Source organism: Catharus ustulatus, chromosome 7, assembly GCF_009819885.2.
Source record: "Catharus ustulatus isolate bCatUst1 chromosome 7, bCatUst1.pri.v2, whole genome shotgun sequence".
In the NCBI taxonomy this organism is placed as follows: Eukaryota; Metazoa; Chordata; class Aves; order Passeriformes; family Turdidae; genus Catharus; species Catharus ustulatus.
The window spans coordinates 4,528,038-4,554,265 of NC_046227.1; the positions used below are offsets into that span (position 1 = coordinate 4,528,038).

Genomic DNA, 26,228 nt, shown 5'->3' on the forward strand with positions numbered 1-26,228 from the left:
AGGTTTTTTAAACCCTAACAAAATACAACAGAAGACTGAATAAGGAAGAATTACAGTGCTGGGAGTGTTTGTGACCAGCAGCCACGTGCTCATCTACAAAATGCTGCTCTGCCTTTCATCCACACCTCTCTGACAACCAGGGCTGCTCAGTAGCAACAATACAGGGTGGGGGGAAAGGGGACTGTGGGGAGAACAGACATCTAAACAAACCACAATAACATAACTATACATCAATAAAACATTTTTAACATGCACACAATATCTATCCCCTAATTACAAGAGCCAATCATCATATTATCTATCTATAACATGCCCAAGTGCTGCGCTCAGGGTCTGTGTTTTCTCTGGCTTGCCCAGTTTCCAGATGGTGAATGGCAATACTATCCTGTGTGACACTGATGTCTGGGATAACTCAGCACACACCTCCTCCTCAGCACCATCCAGGACTTCTTGCTTTACCCATGCTAAGCTCACAGCCATGGTTTGTTACCTGCATGAAAATTGCACAGGGACACTCCTCATGGGGTGCTGCCCCTGAGGCACCAGGTGCTTGGGGATCCAAATGAGATATAAACGACACAGCACTGCTGAGACCTTCATTTCAGGAGTAGTAGCTCACCAGATAAATATTGGTACCTTTATAACTCTAAGGAAGAGCACTAAAAAAACCTCAATGCTTGTTTCAGGGTGTACTAAGAAGTCAGCCTTGCTGGCAGTAAGAACACATTCTTTATGCCCTTTCAGCTGGCTACATCAATGAATTCAAAATCTGACTAAAGGCTCAGGTTTGACCCTTAGCAAAGGTCAGATTTTGACCACTTCACCATTTTGTCTCCCATGAATCCTGACAGGCAGCAAACTCTTCAACCCACAGCCCGTGATGCTTAGTCAGAACATAACCCACTTTTCTAAGAGCTGTTCCCAGTGCTTCTGTCAGAAGCGGATGGATTGTAATGCCTCTCAAAGACACTGAATAGCAGAGGGACACTTTAAGCTAGAATGAGGTCTCATTAGTAGAAGAGATCTTGAAGGAGAAGAGCTTGGCAGCATTTAGTAACGCTCAGGAAATCAGAAAAAAGAACAAGATTATCTGGAGCTGGAAGAGCAAATATTTTTTCCTGAAAAGGCACCTGATTCTCCATATGAATATCCTGGGTGATCATTTACCCCAGAGGCTAAAAGTGAAGTAAAATCAGCACAGCATTATGCTGGCTTTGCACTAGTGCAAGAAACTCCATAGAGACTACCAAAATCCCATATCCATAAGAAACTTTGTGGTACATGAGTAAAAAACTTGGCCTTTAATAACAGGAAACTTTCCCTGGGAGGATGAATTCTGACAGAACTACAAACCCTTGACACTCCTTGCAGCTCCTTGCAAAACAGTTGCACTTGCCACCCTTGGATATTGTTTTAGACAATCCAGAGCATTCATGTAAGATTACAGTAATCCCAAAGCACTAGCATTATTCCCTAGAAATTATTCATTGTTTCCCAAAATTCATTATCATAAAGCTTGAGCATGATTTGTAACAAATGCTTTTGTTTTTCAGTTTCATCATTACAAACTTCCCTAAATTAAAAGGTTTATCTCAAGTGGTACTATCAGTCTGCAGAATTAAATGTATTTTAATTATAAGGATGAGTGAGACTTTAGCCTACCTAGATAATCATGAAATGTTCTCCATTTAATTAGGCCACATCAAAATGTTCATATTTAAATGTAAAGGTGAAACAAATGTTACAGCACAACTAGATTATTCCTTATAAATTACAGTAGTTTCACGAATACAAGCCGCACGGATTATAAGCCGCACCCCCGGTGCCTCGACAATGTTGCTGTCTTTGTCAATAGATAAGCCGCACCCCGAATATTAGCCGCACTTTCGTTCGTCGCGAGAATCCGTGCGCAGCTTTCACAAATTGGCCAATTAGTAACAGGATCGCGGCATAGCGGGCTTTACTGGCTCGGGGCGGGGCCAGGCAGGCTCGGCCCGCTCATGGTTGCCGACGGGGCCGGGTGGCCCAGCTCAGCGCCACGGCTCGGCGGGGCCGGCCGAGTGGTGCTGCCGCCGCCGCCGGGCTCGCTGGCCCCCCTCTCCCGTCAGCACCGCCCCGCTGCCGCGTTCGCTCGCCCGGCTGGCAGGGCTGCCGCCGCCGCCGCCGGGCTTGCCGCTCACCCCGCGCCGCGTTCGCCCCGCGCCGCGCCCGCCCCGCGCCGCTTTCGCGAGCGCCGCTTTTGCTCGCCGAGCGCCGCTTTCGCGAGCGCCGCGTTCACTCGCCCCGCCGGCAGGGCTGCCGCCGCCGCCACCAGGCTCGCCGGCCGCCCCCTCCCGTCTGCACCGCCGCCGCGTTTCCTCGCCCTGACCGGCACTGCAGGCCCCCGCACCGCCGGGCTCCCCCACGCTGCTGGCCCCGATTCTGCTGGGCTTCCCCCGCTGCCAGGCAGCCCCACCCGTCGGCCTTCCTGCTTCTGCCATGCTCCCCTGCACTGCTAGCCCCAGTTCTCCCGGGCTCCCCCGCCCTGCTGGCTCAGGCTCTGCCGCCCGCCCCCACACTGCTGGCCCCGCCTCTGCCAGGCTTTCCCACCTCTGCCGGGGCCGGCCGGGCTCCAGCTTGGCTTGGGGCTGCCGCGGGCTCTCACTTCCGTGTTGGCAGCTTTTAGAATTTTGTTAATGTATTAGCCGCCCCGGAATATTGGCCGCACTTGCGGGTTTCCACCAAAATTTTGGTCAAATTGGTGCGGCTTGTATTCGTGAAATTACTGTACATTATGCAGTGGCAGACACTGAGATGCAGAAGGAAGAAAACCAGAGGGTCTGGGAATTGTTTGGCAGCTGACTGCTGTAGCAGAGCAGATTTCCATGTCCTGCAGATGGGCTAATGCAGTTTTGTTCACATGCTTCACATGGCATGGCAGCTCCTCCTGTCCATGGCAGCACCATGTGATGGAAGCTTCCCAAGGCCCAGGCTGCTCTGGGTATTAGAAACACACTGAACAGAAGAGGTCCTTTCTCATTTCCCACCTCATGTGGGCTGTTGCAGGAGCCCACCTCCTGCTAAGTGTTTGTGCATTGAGGCTGGGCACTGCAGACACTGCAGTTGTGGGTCTTAGTACAGTGAAAACTTTCAATCCTTCCCTACTTTTATTGATCCCTCATTACAAAGAGACAGAGGAGCTGACCTTCCAGATGCCTCTGATGCAAACACAGAGAAATAAAGCACAAATAAACCTGGAGAGTGCAAAATGTACATGGAATGTGGGAAAGGAAAAGAAGATGCCTTAAAGGCTGGTGGCAACATCCAGTCCAGGAAATCCAGCGACCTGCAAGTCAAACAAGACTCATTTCTCTGCACACTGCCAGGACCTCTTTCAGATCATGGGGTAATTCCTTCTGCCTAGGACTGTCACAAACCTGACTTTGACTGTTTTAAATGGCCTCAGAACAAGGAGGTTCCCTAAAGTTTTTCACAAAGTTTTTTCTTTTATTTATATAAAGAATACACTTTTATCTAGCTGTGTTTTAAGAGCTCTGTCAGGAAAGCAGGAAGTGGTAGCACTAAGTTGTAAAATCTCTTACATTATTTTCTCTTTGCTTTCACCAAGCCAAACTATCCCAGCTTTGCTCCTAACCTGTGCAGGGGTTGTCTGAGCAATCCCTAAGTGATTTAAAGGGTGCTAAGTTCAGAAGAGTAAAGCCAGGAAGGTGATCAGCTGGAGGAAGAGCCTGACTTCAGTATTCAACAGTGTCTCCCGGGAAATCAAGCCTCCAGAACTTCCCATCATTCAGCACACTTGGAGAACTATCCTCCAAAGTGGGCTCAGCAGACTGACTACTGAGAAAAAAAAACCACCATTACTAAAAATTAGTTCCCTTTATATTTCATCACGGCTCTTGTCACCATTTCTTGTGCTTATCTCAGAAGTTGTGCTTTGTACTGTCTCTTATACCTTCATGAATCTCTTTTATCAGTTCTCTTTTAAGAGAGTAAAAAAGAGTAAAATTATTTGAGTGCTCATAGATTAGGATATTTCTTAACTCTGAACAGCCTCCTCTTTCATCTGTCATTGTCAACCTCCCCAAGATTAATAAGAAAAAGACATTTGTAAGAGAGAATCTGTTGAGAGCAGAGATGAGCTTGGTACAAAGGATACTAATTGTAACTTTTTTTTAGCTCTGCATTGATCCCAACAGCTGTAGATACTTAAAAATCTTTTCCTATAGTGTCCACACAAAAAAAGAAAGGCATATCAAGAAAAAAAATCAGCCAAGCATCACTGTCAGCCTAAAGTAAGCTGGAGGATGATTTCTTGACTCCTTCTGACCGTGACAGAAGTTTGATTTCATCTTGCATCAGTCAGAGCAAAGGGGAGGGAGGGGAAGAGACACCAAAAGGAGATGGAACAAAGGCAGTGCAGGGGATGTTGTATGAATAGATGGGTCTGAGTGAGAAAAGACATTCCTGTCACTTCCTTCACAGTGGGGGGAAGAGTCCAGGGTTTAGCAGCAAAACATTAACATTACTGCAGTAATTACAGAGTACTCAGTATGTATTCAGCCCTGTCGTGTTTTTCTACAGGATTCCACTCCAATTGAATGAGAGCCTGTGGACACCAAAGAAGCTGTGGACTAAGTACCTGCAGCTGCTGCAGCAACAGGTATGTGTAAATACAAGTATACATAGAAATGATGCCTTGGGTTTTAGCTTTTATGTTTTCCAGAATCTCTGCTGCTTAGTGTGTAACTCTGAAACTTCATATTAGGTGTTGGTAAGTTCTCTTCACAGGATGGTTGGACAAAACAATTCCTTTCTAGCAGGAGAACCAAGGACAACTGGTACCCAAAAATCAGAAACAACAGTGAGAGAAAGGGGGCAAGGCAGGGGCTGAGACTTCATGGCCTGGGGCTGTGCTTGGACAATTGACCACAATGTGGAGATGAACCAAAACTTACACAAGTGTAAAAACTCGTGACCAGGATCCATCTGGGATTTGGTTTGGCTCTTGCATTGCTCAAGGTGGATCCTTTCAATAAATACCTATTTTATCCCTTTTGCTCTGTCCAGTCTGTTCCAGGTCAGCCTTTCCAGGCAACAGTTAAACCCACACTGTCAGCTAATTATCACAGGAGCATAGATTAACAAAGTTGAATTAATAGCAAAGTTTTCATTTTTCCAGAACTGGGAGCCCCTTTATAAAAGTCCCCGTTTCTCCAGTATTTGTTAACACACTGCTCTATCTTCTGTCTCTTCACTTGTATTTCACATGTCCATCTCAGGGGATGAGGGCTTCTCCCTTCTCTTGAATGCACACAGCTGAAGGTGTTGTCCCACTGCTCTTTTCCCAGCACCTCCTCACCTCTGAGGCACTGCAGCAGCTCTGCACTAAATGATGTGGTCACTGTCACATATAAGAATGATGGTTTCCTAACACAGCAGTGTTCATCAGTGCTTTGAAAAGAAGACTTAAAAAACAGAAGGGCAAAATCCAGGCCATGCAGAATTTAAGAATGAGTAGCTGTCACAATCTAGGCATTTATTTCATTTTCAACATAAGATGAGTGACAAAATAAAAGAAGAAGAACATTGCTTTTTTCTCTGCTGGAGGTGAAAGCAGGGTAGGTGGATGTGAGATGACACCAGCTGTTAATGGGATTTTTGCCACGGAAAAAGTATGTGCAGGTTGCCTTTAGAGTGCTGCTTCATTGACCACCATTAGTCACCCATTTCACAACTGAATGGGTGAACAATTGATGCCTTTGGGCTCTTCAGGAGTTTTGGTTGGTTTGGAGGTTTTTGTTGTGAGTTTTTAAAATAACATCTCTGCTCTAAAAGTGCAAAGCTCTCCCTGTGCACAGAAGAGTTGTGCTCACCACAAAATATAGTACTGAAGAAATCCCATGGAAAGAGCACTTGGGATGGCAACCAGAAATAAAGCCTGGCTCAAAAGTTGGTCTTGGCAGTTGACACCTATGGTTCAGAGAGTCCCTTGGTAACTAAAGGCATCACAGACTCTGCTCATACCTTTGTGCATACCAGTAACAGCTCTCACCAGATTTTATATCCTTCCTGGTATGTTCCAGCATTAATTGAAAAAAAAAAAAAACAAACAGAAAACCACTCTGATTCTCTCTCCACACTCAAAGCCTGTTGGGACTCAAGGGAACTTGGGAGCAGACACAAGAATAAGCCCATACCTCCTTAAGTACACTATTTGCAGTGCTGATAGCTTCAGAAAGCACTGCTAGGTGGTAGCCAGCTCCACCACAAGATACCCAGCACCAGAGGCAGCAGCATTTCCTGGCAGGGCCTGCAGGTATTGAGGGATATATAAGAGGTAGCAGTGCCTTGGATTTGGAATCTCAGGCAGGCAGAGCGTGGAAGAAAACATTCCACTTCAGTTCACTCTAGCAAGCATCAGAGAAGTTGTCCAGCTTTGAATATTCCTCACTCCTGACTGTGCTGTGTACACACTGCAGCATGGGCAAAGCAAGACACAAGATGTGCTCCACAGCTGGTACAAGTTTAGAGAAGGCACTGCATATGCTGCAGGACACAGTGCTGCTGGCCACAGAGCTGCTGGAGTGTTCTGCCATGCAGACAGCCAAGGATAACACACCCCATGCTACAGCAGGGATCTGCTCCACAGACAGGAGTTGAAGGTGCTGAAAAAAGCAGCAGAGAAGGTGGGAATGAAAATTGAACTGGGAGGGGGTAAAGCACTGCAACACTTTCACTTCATTTGCAAAGGATTTGATTTTAATGCCCACAATCACGGCACAAAATGTTGGACAGCAACATGTGGAAGTCTTTGGGGAGTTCTCCCTTTCTGAAGCCAGAAACAAAGCTGACAAAGAGTCTTTATGATACAGGGAGAGCCACCTGAATTCACAATATTGAACAAGAATGTAAAAAATAGTCATGATAATAGCCTGAAGGACTGAGCACAACTTGGAAGCAATTCCAGGACACACATATACAGCCTTCTTCTCCCATCAAATCTGCAGGCTGAAAAAGACCAAACAAAAGCAAAATACATGGAAAGATGGTTAAGTGGATGATCTGAAATTAGCTCTCTTTCAAGGCACCAGAAGCAGTAAGATTGCAGGCTGGAGAGAGTTCTATGCAGTGTTTCCATTGTCAGTCTGTCTGTAGTGGAAGAGACTCCTGGAGTCCAATTTTCCAGAGTATTTGAGAGCTTCAGCAAAAAGCTTTGTCACCTGTCAATACAAAGCAGAGGAGGACTGAGCATTGCAAAGGCTGCATGACAGAGCAGGCTCCACACCTCTGTTCTGTCACCCTGAAACTTCCTGGTGCAGGTGCAGCCCTTGAGTTCATCCAAATCAATACCAATTTCAAGGTGACTGTGCACAGGAGCTGACTCCAGCCCTCTGGAGCCTCTGTGTCCAGCTGGAGAGATGTAGATGTGCCCAGGCTTCCTTTGCAAGACACCTCTGTCCCATGTTTCCACTACAGCCCAAGTGTAGGGCTGTTCTCTCTCAAACTCAGCAATTAAAACTCTACAATCCAAACAATTCAGTGAAAAGCAGCAAGCAGGTGTGGTAATAAATTCTGGATGGGGACCCTTGTTGTGGTTGTCACAATGTTTTGCTAGTAGGCAAAGGATGTGTCTTCAATTCCCCATTCCTGCTAATCATGTCTGGCCATTATCCTACAAACCTTCAGCTTGTTGTTCTCCCTGCTCTCCACTCACTCCAATCACAGCAGATTTTGAACAGCTGCACACCAGTTCCAGTCACTGGGTTCCATGTCAGTGTCCACCAAAATCAGTGGGAGTTTGGCTGCTGTGCTTAATGAGAAGCAGATGAGGCTCTTTTGTGACAGTCAAAGCCACTTGCACAGGAAGGCAAGGTACTGCAGGCAGCAGGAGTCCCACTTTGCATTACCTAATACCTGTTCCCCATCAGTGAGTGAAAGGGGCTTGTCAGGAGCTACAAACCCATAGTGACTGGCAGCTGGGACTACAACAGGACAGGCAGCAATTCTTGGATGGCACTTCTGAACTGGACTGTCCCAAGGATCATTCAAAAAAACACAACTATATCCTGCTGTAAGGTTTAAGCACCATACCAGGATAATATTCCACTCAAAAGTGCTTCCCATGCCTAATTTAAAGATGTTACATGCAACCCTGTGTGATATGTTTGCTCTGAAGTGAAGCAGCAATTTCAGCTGCACAGTGCAGGACTCAGGACTTCAGAGTTTATATTTTTGGTTTGGTTTTAATCAGAGCAATGTCATTTTGTAGAGTAGCAAAAAGAAGATATATTTAAACCACTGTGTTGTCATGATTTTCAGATACATTATTTGTCAGAAATAATGAGGGTCCAAACAGACTGGAATCTATGGTCACAAGGGCTTGCAAGCTCTGAAGGCTCTTATGTCTAAAAGGAGAAAGAACAATATGGGAAGTACCTTGAAGTTAGTGAGCAGAGCAGTCCCAGTGTCAATAGCCATCCTCCGGATCACATAATTATCATGGACAAACCTGGTGTTGCTGTTGGGCAGGTTAATCACCAGATCTATTTTGCCATCCATCAGCAGCCTGAAGAGACAATGCACAAGACAGTATGACAGTGTGTCCTTCCTAATAAAAACCTCTGATGGATAGCACAGGCAAGCAGCTAAACAATGCAGAAAAATGTCATTTGAGCTTAGTCTTTGCCCAAGAAATAAAGGTTGAGGGGTTAAGGCACTAAGCTTTAGTCAGGATTTTGGACTTAAATAAGTGCAAAGCAATATTCAGCCTAGATACAGCTCAGCACAACTCTGTTAAAGGCATGACTGACTGTCATTAACAGGCTAAATACTCAGATTTCATGTACCCTTGTATGAAAATACAGCATGGAGCAATACATCTATGCCATAATAAGCTGAAACCTCCCTGCTGTGGCAATTCCAGACACAATCAGATAAACCAGAACTTTTGGATTGAATTCAAAGTACTATTAAATCCCTGCCATTGATCTCAACAGGACCAGCAATCTGACCCTTGCATTTGCTGTCCTGGATTGTAAACACAAATTTGACAGGGTGAGTGGTTCTCTTACCTCCTGACTGAAGGCAGGTTTGGACTCTGGCTTTCCTGTGATGGCCATGCCACAGGATTTGCTGGGATGCCATTAGCATCGAGCCAGGCTGAGGTTGCTTCTGTGGCATAAAGCTGTCCCAGGAAAAAATTGGTTATTTACTATTTACTTCACATTACCAAAACTTTTCATTGAACTCATGTGGGCCTGACCCAACACACAGCCTTGTTGTCAGAGCTGATTTTGGAGGGTATTTTTCATAAAAATGGTGTCTCTCCATATAGAGAGACACACAGAAAACAAACAGAATGACCTTCCCAACTTTCTGTTATCTGTGATTTCCTGGTGGATGATAGTCAATGAATGGCAGTAGCACTTCCAGAAGCAGTGAAGTGGCTTAGGAAACCCTAAATCCCTGTGACTTTCAACAGGACTTAAGTTCAATCACTTGTAATTTTTTTTGCCATGTTTATTTTCTTTTTAATGCCTAGCACTAAGTTTTGAAAAGTAGAACTGTCACCAGTCTTCTCTGGCTGTGTTGCTTTTCCATAGAGATATGGATGCAAAATAATACAGAGGAGTTACACGAGTGATGTAACCACCATAAAGTTTATGGATCTGAAAATGTAACACTATACAGGTATACTCCATATAAAACGTTTTCCCCTCCTTGTCTCCTGCCATACATGGCACCCTACTGGCATTTTTGTTTCTTGGAGAAACTGGGGGAGTGTATACTGTCCATCTCAGCAGAGCCAGGGCTGTTCCTGCCCTCACAGCAGACCCATATGTTCAATTAAACAATCATAAAAACTTTTAATTGAGTGGTACCTTCTGACTTTATGGATCACTCAGCTAAAAATCCCTGTTGTGCATTGAAAACACCCTTTTTCTCTTTCTCCAAAGAAACTGTAGCAGGCTGAGGACATTAGAGATTTTGAAAGCTCTCTTGCTTTAATCAAATGGAACCACCTACCTTGAAGCCTTGCTTATGCAGTAGTTCTGCTACACTGAGGAATCTGGGGCGGAAGGACTCCTGGAAAAGGAAATTTTTTAGCTATAGCACCAAAAGTAGGACTTGGAACAGTGCATTTTTGGGCACCATGAAGCTCCTCCAGACTGTGTTAAGAGGCAAGTACACCTCTGTGTGCATGGACAGAAATTTCTGCATGTGCATGTACAGTACCATTCCCAAGAAACTGTCTGGATCCTGAAGCCCAAGTCACTCTGAGCTAACACATATTTTATTACACCACAGGAATTGTTCCCATACTAAGTCACACTGCAACCACTAAAGATTTACTATTGTATATTAAATATCTGGTCATCTGCCTTCTCAAATACACCAACTAGAGTCTCCTCAGTTTTTAATTCAATGTATTTTCAATCATTGCTCAAACATTTGCTTTCTTTTCTGGCAGATAACATAAATGGATGGGCCTTGGGCTGCCTTTGAACGCTCTGTTGGCACATTCACACCAACAAGAGCTTGTGCATGTGTGAGTTCATTGCTAAGTCCTGTGGGAATATGGAAACAGAGTCAGGAGACTGGGATGTCACATTCCCATGAGGACCTGAATGCCTGACTTACAGCACCTTTGAAAGACTGTGTATAATGCATACCCAGATTCAACATCATTTAGAAAGGTGCAACAACCTCCTGTAGACATCTGTGCTTGCACAAACCATTTCAGAGTAACAGGTGGGCAGAATTATCAGTCTAAGTATCTTTGGGATGTTGAAGGTCCAGCAATGCAAATATCAGATGCAACACATGCCCTTCTCACTGCCAAGGCAAGCCAAACCTTGCTTTTAGCCTTAGCCTGGTCTGGTCTTATGCACATTTGCAAGTAAGATTATAACAAGCTCCCTTTTTCCTGATAACCTAACCTTTATGGATGAGAGAGCAATATCCTGAAGGGTCAACAATTTCCTAAGAAGAAAAGGACTAAACAGGTTGTTGTTTTTTTTTTTCTGAGCACTCATTCTGAAAGTCATCTCATTCTGTACATTAGTTGGCAAATATAAATATACAATGTGACAGAGCTGGCAGCTTCCCAGCCAGAGAGAATGGTTCTGCCTTCTGGTCAGGGGTGTTGGCTTTCACAACAGTATTATAAACTTCTATCAAACATGTACTGAACACTTGTGACACATAAAGCAGCCTCTCTATGAAAAGAAATTACAGCTGTCAGCTTGCATTGGAGCAGCCTCAGATTTACAAGCTGGCTGAAATAACCTGTGTAAGAAACCATTAGTTACTAAAGGTGAAAAGTACAAGCAGATTTACTTAGTGGAAGGTATTTATCATAGGAGAATTGCTTTTTCTTTTGCCCTTTATCTGAAAAGTTCCATTTCTTATAACCCCTCATGTTTTCCAGCAACCCTTCCTATTTGTAAAGGGCTACATCCCTAGTTCATTCCATACAGATACATCAGTTCTCACTGAGATCCAGCTCTAAATTAAGCCAACCCATCCCCTGTGATAATCTTGAATTCTGTATCCAAATCCATTGTGGAATATGCAAAAATCCTGGTATGTAAGGAACCAAGGCAGAAGGTTACCTTGAAACAACAGACTTGGAGTGCCAGGATTTAAAAATAAAATACTCTATCAATGCTTTCTGCATCTTGTGGTCACCAGCATAAATGAAAGATAGATGGACTCCATCCCAGAGATAACACTGAATAGCCCAATCAAAAAAGAAAAAAAACAAAGCTTTTCAACTCCTTTTGCATAAAATACAAATTATTTAATGGCCAACTCAGGGTTTCAACATCTCAGATTCCTCCAACTTGTGGGAAGAGGTAGGTGATCAGCTCACATAAACTACCAGAGATTCATTTGTCTAGTATGGAAGTTGCACTCCATCTGGGAGAGCATCAGCCCTCTCAGGTCCTGGGGATCCCTGACCTGTGCAGTGTCACTGAGTGCTCACAGCAGGTTCACCGTCCCCACCAGCTGCCCAACCTGCCTTCTGCTGTCCCCTGGATGTCAAGGAGCACTCACCTGCCTGACCCTGGGGGTGCTAACTTGGCTATCCACAGCTCAGCATGGCACCAGGAGGATTGCCACTGGAATTGCACACCAGTCTGGAAGCTCCCCATCAGGGTGGGCTTATTGCCTGGGCATACTGGGCTCAGTATGGACCACAGATCACAGCAGAACAATTTGACTCTTGATTTGAAAAACACCCCAGAAACATTTGCAAGGAAAGCAAGATCTCCCTCTCTGTTCCTGTTAACTATATCTATTTGACTTTTACCTTCAAAAAGGCAGTGTCCTCTAACCTCAGCATGATTAATAGCAAAGGTATAAATGTGCAGCATACCAAATCACTGAAATATGAGCCTAGCTACGTTGGAGAGAAGCAGAATTCAAGACCATTTTGCTTCTTATTTCTCTCTCTGCAATAGATAAAAATCCAGTCTAAAAATCAGAGCAAGGTGCTGGTCATGAAGCAATGAAGCCTTCAAAAATGGGGTGTGCTTTGAGCTCACCATCTACTGCAGGTGAATCACAGCACCTTCCTCAGAGACAACCAAGGGGGCTTGTGCATGATGGCAATGATCAGCCCCCAGAACACCAGAACAGGTTGCAGACATCATCCTGCTATTTGAAAATACTTGTTTCTGCAGTGAGGGGTTCCCCTTTTTCCCAGCCAAATGCTCAAAGACCACTTATATTGTCAGGTGAAGGTCAACATTTCAACCTTCCCTTCTCACAGAGCTTTATTTCCCTTCTGTTTCAAAGGAGACCATTAAAAAGTGTGTAGGTGATAATCTCCAAACTGGGGAGAGGGCAATACCTGGTTCTCAGAATCAACTTTATGCCTCTTGATTTGGAGTTTAATTATAGAAGAAATATGCAGAGAGATCTTTTAGTGATTGATCTGATGTTTTCAAGTTTCTTTTGCAAGAAAATGAACTGTAAACCACTCATTAAAAAGACAGAATCTTACTACTTTTAAAAGGTTTGTGGAGTTGAGCTTTTGGCTTTGTTTTCTTTTTCCCTTCTTTTTTTCCTTAACAGCTTTGTAGAAAGAACATTTCTCTCAGTTTAACAGCTACTGACACAGAACTTACATAAATGCTTTCTATAGCTAAAATTACTTTTTCTCTGCCCACTCCCCTTTAGCTGCTATCCAGAAAATAGACTTACATTTTAAACACTGGTCTCTCTCCTTTTTCTCCTCCTAGCTTTGCTTTTCTCCTTTTTAAAATGCTGTTTTAAAACATGCAATATATACAGTAAGACATACGGTACCAACTGCCCAGAGTTTCCTACTGAACTTTTAAATTTTGAAGCCATTTTTATGCTAATTAGAGGTAACTTAAAGCAACTGCTTCCATCTCCAGATGTGTGTGTATATATGTTGACATTTAGGGACTCAGCAGTAATCCTTGTTAGCAGGAGTCATGTTCCTTTCTGGCTCTTTTCCATGTACTCCCTTCACATCCTCTGCTGGCACAAACAGCCAAAGACATTTTTCACACCCCAGTTGTCTCACAAGCAAATTCATCTATTCTATGGTTTTGTTTTATCAGCTTTATGCAATCATGTAGAGAATAAGCCTATTGCCAGCACAATGTGAAAATGGCAGGAAGCAATCACATGGTTTTATGGGGCCCAAGAATGTTCTAGATGTATTGGAAGTGTAGGAATTTTTGAGGAACATAGGTGCCTCCCAAAGTTTGCAGGTGACTCTGATGTTAGCACCTTATGCAGTCAGTAGCTATTCCTTGACAAAGAACCAAGACTTTTTCCTTTTCTGCCCAGCTCCCTGTTCATCCTGAAACATATAACCTCCCTGCTGATCCAGGCCTGGGAAGGGGGCAGAGCTGTTCCTAAGGCAAACCCATCAGGAACTTCCTCACATAAAGGCTCTTGCAGAACCCACTGCACTGGAGAGCATCCCCATAATGACATCATTTAAACTTTCTGTCACAGAGGGCCACTTTCAGTGATGACAAGAGATGAAACCCTAAAGTCCAAGCTCTAGTTTAGCATGGAGTCAGATTTGCAGAGTCTGGCAGGAAAAGTGTGGGGAAAGGTGAAGACTTGTGGGAAATGATACAACTTCTAAATGTTTTAAGTAACTTTAGTCAGGGGGTTGTCTGCCTTTGACAAGGAGGTAGGGAATTGGGGTTTCTCTTCAAAAGACTGTTCACCAGGGGGTTGAGTTTTACTGTGTGAGGTCTGATGGGCTTCAATCAACAGAAAGAAGATTCCTAGGTTCTGAGAGTTTAACACCTACAGATTGGAAGTAGCCAGAAGATACAAAGGAGCTAAATGGACATAATTAGATATGACCCTTGGTGTGGTTGGAGACACCTGGTCTGGGAAAAGATTGAGAAGAGAACCAAAGAATGAGAACCAGATTAGCGTCAAAGGTGAAGGAATCAAAACAAATAGAAGACTGAACACTGAGAATTGTGTCATGTAGAACCAATGAAGGAGAGTATTTCTTGGAGTTTTTTATGCATAAACATGTGAAAAGTCTGGTAAAGAACTCTGTATAATGGAATGATTTCCACTGTACCTGTGAATGGAATGATTTCTACTGCACATCCCAGCCAGAATAAAAACGTGGCCAGAATAAAGCACTGCCTGATTCTCCAACACTTACAAGATGTTGTTGGAGAATTTCTTCTATTGCCACAGTTTTGGTGACAGAGGTGTGTGATGTCATTTAACCCACTGCACTCAAGTACATTCCCATTGTGATTCCAGTGAGGGATGTGACAGTGCCATAGCTGAGGAGCCCTCACAGCCCAGCAGCATTACACCAACAACCAGCCCACAACAGCCCTACAGCTTTTCTGCTCTGTCAGTGATGCCACAGCTCTGCTGGGAGGAAATGTACCTTCCTGTGGAAAGTTTAGCAGATGCAGCTTTGCAGCATGGGAACTGCCTCCCTGTTTGGGAGGTTTGGAGGAGAATGGGTTTGAAAAGGGTAAGAGGCAATGCACAGATGAAGGGAGCTCATATGATTGTAAAGAAACTTGGCCAGGGCTCCTGTTTGGGAGGGAGCACAGAGGGAGCTCCGGGTTCTGGCTGGGATGTTTCTCTGAACTGACCATCTACAGCCTTTGTTCCCCCAGAAATCTGTCTTAGAGCTCTCTGACCCCAAGTCTCTGCTTGCAGCCATCCCTGAGGGTTGCCCCAGCAAACTTCTGTAGTTGCCAGTAGAAACTACCAGGAGACAGAGGGAAAACCCACAAGAGCAGCCTTATTGAATCCAGTAAAGATCTCTCCATGGTGTTTGTTCCTCCTTGTCTCACTGCACTTCAGGATGAAATGCAGAGAACACAGTTAAGCCATAAAGCCACATGAATGAAAACAAGGCAAAAGCTACTGAGTTCCTCTGTGTTGGTCCTTTCTTAGCTTTGATTTTTAGGACTCACCTGGATTCCAATCAAAATTCCTTCCTTAGGAAATTTAAACCCTGTGGCAAGCAGAGCCTTCTGGAAAGCAGAGTACACATCATCCCCAAAGCATGCAACCTGCAGAAAGGCACAGAGTGCATGAGGGGGAAATCAAAAACAATCCAAAAACATTGCTTTAAAAAGAAACAGGAATGACATTTTCAAATAGGATCCTTTGTTTCTGTGTGAAGAAGTTACACTGCTCTGCATGGAGCCTGCAGGCATGTGGAACAGCATAAATCAGAAAATCATTGCAGACAAATCCCATCATTTTAATGAAGAAATAATGGAGGAATAAGCAACAGTTTAGTTTCAAACAGCACACTGAGGAGTAACAATTGATTCTGCTAAGTTATTGGCATGCTGCACACAGCCTCTGCTCCAGTGTTTGGGATTGCACAGGAAATTATTTAACTTTATAGAAGGCTTAGACACCAGTGAGAGTTGTGCACACAGGCTTGTTCCTCTGTGTGCCTGCAAACCAGGGTAAGGCAGTGTTTGTGCTCTCATGTACTCCTGGCATTTCTTGTGAAGGAAAACCACAAGATACAAAGATGCTTTTCCATTAAAAGCCCACAGATGAGCAAAACTCCAGCAAAATTTTAATATTTACCTAAGAACAAAGCAATCAGGCCAATTTATAATAATTCATTTTAAATAAATTATAATTTTAAAGAAACAGTTGAGTAAAGAAACCAGAAAGAATCATTTAGCAGCTCTCCAGCATTCAGAACTGGATGTGGAGCTTGGTTGCTTACAGATGATAACAATCTTCTGAAAGAGCTGAGCTGCATTCCTAACCTAAATTTGGAATTCTGGTGACAAAAAGAAGAATGGGTGAGCTTTTTGTGGAAGTTTAAAAAGAAAAAAACCCAACCAACCTTCACTTTTTCTGGTCAGCTCCATACTTGTTGAATAACAATCAGAAGCACAAATTGTCACTGATTTTTCTCTTTGAAATAACAAATCTACCAACAAACACAGATGGGATAAAGGAGCTAATTGAGAATTGCTCTCCCCTTTTCCTCTTATGGTCCTTCCCATCCCAGGGTGAGCCCTCACATTCACAGTCTCACCATGGTGAGCAGAAACCAGTGTTTAATGAAAATAAATTATGATTTGCCAGATCTGCTGAAGTTATTAAAAAAAAAAAACAAAACAAAACAACTAAACAAACAAAAATACCACAAGGGAAGGGATAAGAAAAGTAATGGCAACATGATATTCTATGTTTTCTATGTATTCAATATTCCTGGACATTTTAAGGTGACAGTCCCTCCCTTCTAGGAGAGGTTTATCATGGCATGGTCCACAGCCACAGCACTCAAAGGGACCCCCAGCACTGTGCCTTCTCCTATTGGGGGAACCATGGTTTCCAGCAAAATAAATCTCTGCCAGACAGATGTGACAAATTCAAGCCCAGATCAAATCATGTGTGTGAAAAATGTCTGTGAGGAATAACTGAGCATTTTATCCAAAGCAAGTTATTATCCTTACTCCACTATAAGAAAGACTTTCATAACTGTCACACTTTATGGCATTTGTGAATATGGATCTTTCCAACTCATAAAAGTTAATAATCCCTCCTTTATGACCATGGTAATCTCTACCTCTGTACAAAGCCCAGAAAAATAATTCTTGTCCCTAGTTACATTTTTATTCTTTCTTTGGCGAGGAGGTTGTCTTGGTATTCAGTTTTGTTCTGAAAATCAGGAAGTCACAGAAGTCACTTGACTTCTTTCTGCCCATTAACTATACTGAAAGGAAATCTTCCGCAATGCTGATTTCCAGCACATTATGAAGAGTCAAATACAGTAATTCTGGAGAGATGTAGGAGAGCTAAGGCTGCTCTTACTTTGTATCTGGGTAGAGCACTTTTCCTTACTAAAATGGTAATTTTCCCTAATGAAAACAGCTCCTTCTGACATCCCCAAGCTCACACCCAACAGAGCAGCCCAGGTTCTGCTACCTGCTAGTGATGGTACAGCAGACTTCAGTCTGATCAAATTGCCTCAGTGTTTCATCACTTTCCAAGGGGTACTCTGGCCCAGAATAATTTTTTGGTACTGCAAATCACTCTAGAAGTAACAGAACATGTAAAATGTAAAGAGCACTTGGGTGTATCTATGGATGCCCTCGATAGCTCAGCAATAATGAGGAAACCTTTTGTTCTGTGTGAGTCAGTGCCACTTCAGGTGATATGGATGGAAACCTGTGCCTGTGAGGGTGCTGAGCCTGGGCAGGAAGATGGCCAGCCCTGTGCCCTCCCAGCATGGGAGGAGACATTCCAGACACAAGGGACATTCCAGACACCAGGAGACATTCCAGACACCAGGAGACAGTCCAGACACCAGGAGGCATTTCAGACACCAGGGGACACTCCAGACACCAGGAGACATTCCAGCAGCACCTCACAGCCTGCACAGAGTGGGGAAAGCTGCCCAGGCTCACCCTGCAGCCACCATATTTATTGCTTCTTTCTTTCATTTTGCACCTTGAGACATGCCTTGATGGTTACCAGGCAAGAAAATACCACATATTGTTTTGCCTTTAAGCAACTGGCACATCCCAAGACCAACTACTCATGCCTGGGAGTCTCCATGTCACTGCTGTGGCAAGTGTCCTTGGATTGGGAGCTGTCACCACTCATCTGCCCAGAAGTACATGAGTCATAAAACAACCTCCCAGAACCCAACAGCTCTCACAAAAACTCATTTCAGGCTGTCACACAGGTCCAACTCAGGGAGCTGACATGCAGGTAAAGAGGGACATCCAGTGGCTGAAAAAACTGGGTTTTCCAGGACATTGTGGGTTTTACAGCTAAGAAAGATGTTTTCAATTTTCTGAAGAAGCAACAGATGCCATCATGATTCAGGCAGTAATAAGATCACTTTCAAAGATTCATGATGTTTAAAGTCAACTTGGTTTAAGAAAGAAAAAAGCAAATCTAAAAGATACCTCCCCAGTAGAGGCCATTTCACATCGGAGAACAGGGTCAGCATCTCTCAGCCTGGACCAGGAAAACATTGGGGCCTGGTGAAAGAAAGAGGCAGGAGAGAGAAAGAATAACAATTGGATTATTTAAAAAAATATTAAAATTCCAGCTATGCTTGGAAGTGACACAAAGAGACATGATTTCATCCAAAGAAAGCAATGGTCAAGGCTGATAAGCAAAGGACTATTTAGCAAAGTAGTTCCCTTGGCATCTTGATGCTGGAACAAATAACCATGTATTCCACCAATAAATCAATCATCTAACTCTTGCATCCTGCTCACATTCCAGTGATGGATTTTCAATCAGTGGTAGCCCACTATCAGTATGATTATAAGGACACATTTTTGAACAAAAAGGCTGTGAAGAACCTAATTCATGGAACAAGGAGAGAAACTATCTGAACCCAGTTGGGTTTTTAGAGAGCACTGTTCTCCATGTAATGTTTCATTTGCAAAAATAAAACTACTCCACAAGAATGCACTTTTTTGGTGCAAACAAGATGAAACTGCAAATTATTTTCATATTTTCCCTCTTCCCCCATCCAGAAATATAGATTTGTAATTTTTTTGTCTTTATATACTAATGTTAAGCCCCCGATCACTATTATTATTATTATCATTATCATTATTATTGTTATTAAATATCTGAGAACATAGATCACAGCACTGAGTTATCTTGTCTAATTTGATCTTAAAATAAGAAACATGGAGGGGAGGGAGGAAAAGAAAGTCTCTGTTAAAGAACCAATGACCACATGTAACAAACATGGAAAATATTTCCTATAACCAAGTAATTTTCTGTAGGGCTTCTCCACATCTTAAACTACTAATGTTATTTACATAAAGGCAGCAAGATTTCTGCTTAAAAACAAATCTGTTTTTAAATTTGAAGCCATAATTCTGTCCTTGGAGGTCTCCAAGGGTAACAGTGAAGATAATACAGCTGCTGCTTTATGACACCTAACAGTGACCAGTTAAAATGAGACAGGAGAAATTCAAAAGGTTTCTCAAAAAATGTCGTGTGTCTTTGTGACTTTTAGATCAGTTTTGTTCCCAGTGTAAGTAAAATTTGGCCAACTCAAGAGGAGATATGGCAGACAAGACAGATTATTTTAATGTATATTAAAATAAGGTAAGAAGCAGCAAAGCCTTCCACCACCTCCCTAATTTTTATCTGCCATGAACATGAAAATGCATCACTGAGAGCAGACTCTGGCACTGCAACTAAACCCATTTTTATTTAAAATTTAGTCAGTCATTCCCTACCCAGGATTTAATCTTGGTCAGGCCCTGATACTTGCACCAGTCTGAAAGCAAACATGGCAAGACAGTATTTCAGTCACTAAAGCTTCAATAGTGGTGCTCTAATCCAAAAAGGAGCAGCTATGTTGAGAAAGAAGAAAAGAGTTTCATATCTTCTTTTAAGAACTGCTGAAGAAACAGGATCCTGTGTCCATGAAAATACTACTAGCAATAAATTGTAAGAGGATAGAAAATATGATGCATGAATAACAACAAACAGGCTAAACTGGAATATTTTTCAAAGTTTAGCATCTCCAAAGGTGCTAGCAGGTTTTTATATTTGACAAATCCACACAGAATGCAAGCAGTATAAAAAGCTTTGTGGGGAAGTTTTCAAGAATAAAGCTGGGTTTTCTACTCTGTAGCCAGTGCTCCCAGGAGAAACAAAACTCTTGACAGTTCAGCTAAAAACAGTGCTGAAGCCCCAGGTCTAAATAGTAGAAATTTATAAAAATAAATTAGACTCACCAAAAAAAAAATAAGTCTCAAGGTTGAATTTCAGATAATACCTATCTGTGGCATCAAAATAAAATGTAAAGCTGTATCTAGACTGACTGGCTTGGGACACAAATTTGGCTTGCATTTTAATAGTTTTGAACATTTTATTAGTAGAAAGATGTTAAGTGTTTTTCCGCTTCCTCTGTTTTCACTTGATATGGAAGCTATTAAAGCTTGAAAGTTTCTGTATAAACAATTCTCATTATCCTTTAGATTTTCTGCACCACTGTTCTAGATTTTTTATGATTAGGAGCTTCAATAGATTTTTTTTTCTTCCACTAAGCATTCAAAAATATCTACCATACAGTTCATTATGCTGGGTTCTTTACAGACTCAGTAATTATGGAAAGTAAGACCTTGGTTTTACTGAAATCAAGGCATGCAAGACTTTCACCCCTATTTTACCCAGTGGTGTATATAAAGGGGATTATGTGGATTTAACAGTCCAGATAAAATATGGGGGGAAACACAAAGTTGAGCATTTCCACATGTTTATTACACAGTATTGTGAAATAGCCTGAACTTCAGTGCTCAACTCTGCAAGTGTAAATTCATTATGCAGTTCATAGACAGGATTCAGAGTAGGTTAGATGCTAAAAATAAAGGAAGATTTGGTTTCACTGGATAATTCTGCTCTGATTTTTCTCTGAAATTTCCAAATAGATTTTCTTGACAGAAACTACAAAAGGCCAATGTGGTCTTTGGCCAATGAGTAAATTGTTCTCTCTGGGCATTAAAGCACTAATTGTGTAATAATGTGTTACGTGCTGGCTCTGTGGTGGCCATTCTGTGGTTTTTTGGAAACCATACCTTAATCCCAACATATGTGGATGGAAAAATGGGATGTTCCATTGTGGGGAGGGATGACTCATCAACCTGTTTTCCAATCATCACTTTAGTGGCCACATCAATGAAGTCCACACCCAGAGTCTTGGACACAAAGGGGAATGAGCGTGAAGCCCGCAAGTTGCACTCTATCACCTGGTGGGAGTGAAAAAAAGAGAAATATCAGGGTCAGGCACTGTGCAGGGAAGAAACTGATTGATTAATATTTTTTTAAATCAGCCCTGAGTCCTCTTGGCAAACATATTCTCCAGACTGTCAAATAAGAAACACAGAAATTGGGACCATTATTAAAACAGGGAAGAGGGATGGGGAATGGCCAGCCTGAGATACAAGCAGCATGGTCTTCAGCTGAGATCCATCTCTATTGTCTGAATATGAGAACTGAGGGGGAGCAGACTTCACTCAGAAAATGTGCTTTTCTATATCCTAAGTTAATGTGCAAGAGGCATGGAAACATATGCACAGGCACTAGGAACAACCTCTGGAAGTCCAGCCTGTTCTTTCTCCAGGAACAAGCTCTGGAAGGCCAGCCTGTTCTTTCTCCAGGAACAAGCTCTGGAAGGCCAGCCTGTTCTTTCTCCAGGAACAAGCTCTGGAAGGCCAGCCTGTTCTTTCTCCAGGAACAAGCTCTGGAAGGCCAGCCTGTTCTTTCTCCAGGAACAAGCTCTGGAAGTCCAGCCTGTTCTTTCTCCATGGTGATGGCCCTTCCTGAATGACAGGACTATCCTTACTGACTTCTCACCCCCATGTGGAACCATTCAGCCAGGCAAGGAAGCAGCAAAGAAGTTCTGCAATGTGCTGAGAAGCCGCTTGGAGCTCAAGAGGAGAAGAGGAACTGCTGTAAGTGAGAATGGAGTGAAAGGGGGTAAGAATAGTTAAGGTACACTGAAAAGCAGGGGCTGTACAGAGAAATACAGGCACTGTTGTGGGAAAGCAAGGAAGAAAAAACCCTGCTCTCTCTCTGTGTGGTGTTTCTGAATAACCGTATGTGAAACAAAGGAAAGGTGAAGAACAGTAAGTGCATTTTACTCAACTCACAGGCCAAACAGGAATTTTCACCAATAATGCATCTCTGCTGTTTCCTGTCAGGTTTTCTTTCTATTCACTGTTTCCTCAGTCACATTCTGTTCACATTGCTCTGACCTCCTTCCATTAGCAACAGAAAGCCAACTGCTACCCAGAAAGGGTCAGACATCTGCTGTACTTCAGTTGCTAATAGCTACTAGCACTATTCAGATTACCATCCTAACACCTTATAGTAAAGGTTTAAACACTTACATTGTCTTGCTTTCTTTTCAATCCTTTCAAAGGCTTAATTTAACATCAAAATAGTTAAAGATGAGAGAAGATACCAGACCCAGTACACGGGGTGAGGTGCAGGTCCCAGTGCTGTCCATTCTATTCTAATCTGATAAGTGAAACAAAGCTGACAGACAAAGCAAGCAGACTCTCTTCAACCTCAGTGAGAAGGCAGGGGAGGATGCTCTTTGCCACACAGGAAGGGAGAGCTGTGTGATGGAGGGTGGCAGGAGTGAGCTCACACCCTCTGACAAGCCAGGTTTGCCCTGGTTGGCACTGCCACAATGTCCCCAGCAGAGATGCAGGACTCACACACCTCAGCAAAGCCACACTCACAGCAGCTCTTACCAGCACATTGTTGCCTTGCACCAAGAACTGGATATTGAATGGACCAGAGATGGCAAAAGCCTTGGCAATCTTTTTTGTAGCAGCTTTTACCTGTAAGAAAACCAAATTTGAAAAGTGTAAATATGTGTATATAGAGCAAATAATGAAGTTCCACAAAATAGAGAGCATCATGGCAATAAATCACTAGATTTGTGGATTTCTTTAAACGTCATCTCTCTCTGCCTTGTTTTTCCTCTATAACCACATTTTGGCAATAGTACTATTTCAGAAACAAACATGTTTCATTTCCCTAGTAATCTAGAGCCTGAAGTGCCATTTGAGAGCAGAAGTAAAAAACAGTTTTTCTGTGTGTGTGTGAGAAAGCAGAGGGGAGAAGGAAAAAAACAAAGAATCAAAGCCTTGCCCTGTAGCAATTCCTACACTGCACACTGGAGTCTTTAAACCTTTCTTTGTGACATGATGAACAATGTTTTTTTATTTGAGAATAACTAATCAGTTTTTTAAGTGTCCTAAAAGTCTTTCACTAGCATGCCTGTCCCATCACAGATGAGTGGGGGGTGTCTGAGTAGATACACTCTGGAACAAGCTGGAAGGAAAGTCTTATTTCCCAGGTGTGTCAATACAAGGGTTTGAAGAGCTTTGCTCCAGGAGATGACTATTTTCAGAAACAAGACTTTGGACATTCTTGGAAACAGAGCTGGAGCACAGATCATTGCATTACAGCTTTTGCTGGCTTCCAAGCAAACCCTTAATAGGATGACTTAAAGGGGCATGGCACATTTCATTTAAAAAATGCATCTTAACAACTAACTCTGTATCACAAGGTTTATTCTTGCAAGGGGAAAAAGTCAAGATTAGATGAGGTTCATTCATCCTGATATTCTTTTTGGAAAAGCAGGCACTAGCAAGTCATACATCTGACATAATCATTTAAGTATTGTGGGAGAAAAGGAAGTGGAAAGAGAGCCATGGCATATGCATGAATTAGACAATCCTCTGCTGCTACAGAAGCTGGTTCTAAACCAAGGAAATAAAAAAAATCCTATGGGTCTAAAAATGTGCACATCTACTGCTTAAATTACTGGGATACAGTTCAGACAATCAAGCCAATCACAGGGGCACTCTGACATCCTTCACTTGCACACACCACACTGGCCTTAAAAAAATCAGTGGTGATTTGACTTCTTCACTACTAGTGGAGGGAAAGCAGAGTCAAACCCTCATTTCCTTTTCTCTTTTCAGTGCTGGTGCAACACATACCTTCTCCAAGGCTCCCTGGCTGATGGTCTGTGTGGGGAACACGAGGGTGGCATCTCCTGAGTGAACACCTGCATCCTCCACATGCTCTGAAATAGCATGGGAAATAACCTGCACACAGCAATGAGAGAGCACTCGGTCATTTCACCCTCTCAGAACCTGCTCCTGTCTCCTCAGCACAGCCCAGCCTCCTGAGCACAACTCTATCTGAAATGAAAATGGGATGGGGATAGGATCAAAAAGTGAATTTCCCAAAATTTTGAGGAGAATATGCCTGAAGCAGACACTAGGCATATGAATGAGGAGACCACATCAGTGTCTTTGCTACTATGGTTAAGCAAATCACAAACATGGTAAAACCTACCTCAGCCTGGAGATCCTAAGGCTTCCTTCCTCTCTCTAACACATGTGGGCTCAGAAGGTAAAAGCTAAGGAGGCTTTAAGCCAGCTTCCTGAGTTCTGCTTGCCAGAACTCAAAAAAGTAATCATTCCCCAACAGGAACAAGCATGAACTAACATCACTGATATATCATTTTACCCCCACTCTTTTGTGGTGTTTTAAGCAAACAGAGGAAATCCAGGCCTCTGGATTTAAATTTAATTACCTGCATCAAGGCATACAATCTCAATACTACAAAAGTTATTGTATCTGCTGATTAAAAATTAAAATTGAAAAATACTATTTCTGTTAATTGTGAAGTTTGTGATTTTTTTGTCTTTGCCTAGTAATGAAAGGCAAGGTTGAAGCTGTAAAAAAAATTGAATAACTGTGGTAATTCCATAACACATGTTAAAATTCTGATGAAAGTAATTTCTGAAGCCAGTGATTTGCAAATCTGGTCAAAATTATATCCAAAAGGATTCATTTACATGGATAAGCAATGCTTAAAAATAACTGGCTAGATGTATACAATAAGAGAGGTGGAGCTTTTCAAGTACAACAGTTTTAAACATAAGATGAATTTTTGTTTCTTTACTCTGCTCTGCATGAATCCATTGCTCTATAGTCAATCATTCAAACTGCACAGATTTTTGCAGATCTCAGATCCTGAAAAAAACAAGTTTAATGTTAAAGAAAAGCAAATGTTAAAGAAAAGCAAAGTACTTACTCTTCCTGCTTTGGCTACAGCATCCATCTCCACCTCACGGGCATCTTCAATAAATTTAGTGAGGACCACAGGGTAATCCTGCCACCAAGACAAGAAAAAATTATAAAGTTTTTGTAAGAGAGTATTTGTAGACCACCTAGAATCCTTTGGAAGCAAAAGTCCAGAAGATCAATCTATTAATATCCTCATTTCCACAGATAAGTGAACTTTGCAAAGATATAATGGGGGAAACTTGGCTCGATTTCCCCAAAACCACTGATGCAAAAAAGTTTGAGATCTCCATAACAACACCAGGACAAGAAAATTTGGGGCAAAACCATAGAGGTCATGGCACAAAGAAGATAGCAAGAAATGCATGGATCCAATAACCTCTAAATACAGTCCATAACCCAAAATCAATTCTTCCTTGGTCTGGGCCTCCCAGCTATCTCACTGGACATGGTGCTTCATAAAGGACCTGATCCTTGGCATTCTCAATGACTCTGTAGAGTGGCTGTTTGCTATTTTAGAGTAATATATTTTATGCAACTGATCCATTCCTTTCTAATTTCTCTGCCTGGTTTCCCAAGGCTCCCAGGAAGAGGTTGCCACTAATTAGAGCTGGCCAGGCACAACCTGTCCTTGACTCTCACTACCTTCCCTGCTATACATGGTTTTCCCTCCTCTTCTTCCTGTCTCTGGATGCCAGCACACACTTTCACTCTCCTCCAATACTTTCTCCTTCCAGACACTTGCTCCTAAAAACTCTGATCTGCATTCTTCCTGGCCAGCTTTGTGCCTCAACATTTTACCTGTCCCATCCACTATTAACTGCCTATTATTTATTAGAGAATAAAATTAAATAAATGACAGTTTGTGCATGTTTTAAAGGCTCCTCTTGAAAAAATACCAAGCAACTCCAGAAGTTATAAGACACAATTCCTTCCATTTATCAATGCAAGGGTAAATTCACAGGCAAGGACAATGCTGAAGCCTACACTGTTTCATAAATTTAGTGGCTTGTGTCCTGTTACTTTCTGTCTTGCTGCAGTTTTTCAGCTGAAGATTTTATATGTGCACACAACCTTGTTTACTTCAATCTGTCTCAACCTGCACT

General features: G+C 42.6%; 1 protein-coding gene across 1 annotated transcript in view; it reads right to left on the reverse strand.

Annotated features, from left to right (window-relative positions):
• Positions 1–5,607: 5,607 nt before the first annotated feature.
• Positions 5,608–26,228, reverse strand: part of CPS1 (carbamoyl-phosphate synthase 1) — an 88,857-nt gene continuing 68,236 nt past the window's right edge. Inside the window, exons 29-38 of the mRNA XM_033064073.1 lie at positions 25,133–25,210; positions 24,027–24,134; positions 22,767–22,856; positions 21,084–21,254; positions 18,438–18,512; positions 15,459–15,557; positions 10,027–10,086; positions 9,072–9,184; positions 8,437–8,566; positions 5,608–7,220 (exon numbers count right to left, since the gene is read on the reverse strand). Of these exons, the coding sequence (XP_032919964.1) occupies positions 7,122–7,220; positions 8,437–8,566; positions 9,072–9,184; positions 10,027–10,086; positions 15,459–15,557; positions 18,438–18,512; positions 21,084–21,254; positions 22,767–22,856; positions 24,027–24,134; positions 25,133–25,210 (1,023 nt within the window). The 3' untranslated portion in view covers positions 5,608–7,121. The remainder of the gene's footprint in view (positions 7,221–8,436; positions 8,567–9,071; positions 9,185–10,026; positions 10,087–15,458; positions 15,558–18,437; positions 18,513–21,083; positions 21,255–22,766; positions 22,857–24,026; positions 24,135–25,132; positions 25,211–26,228) is intronic.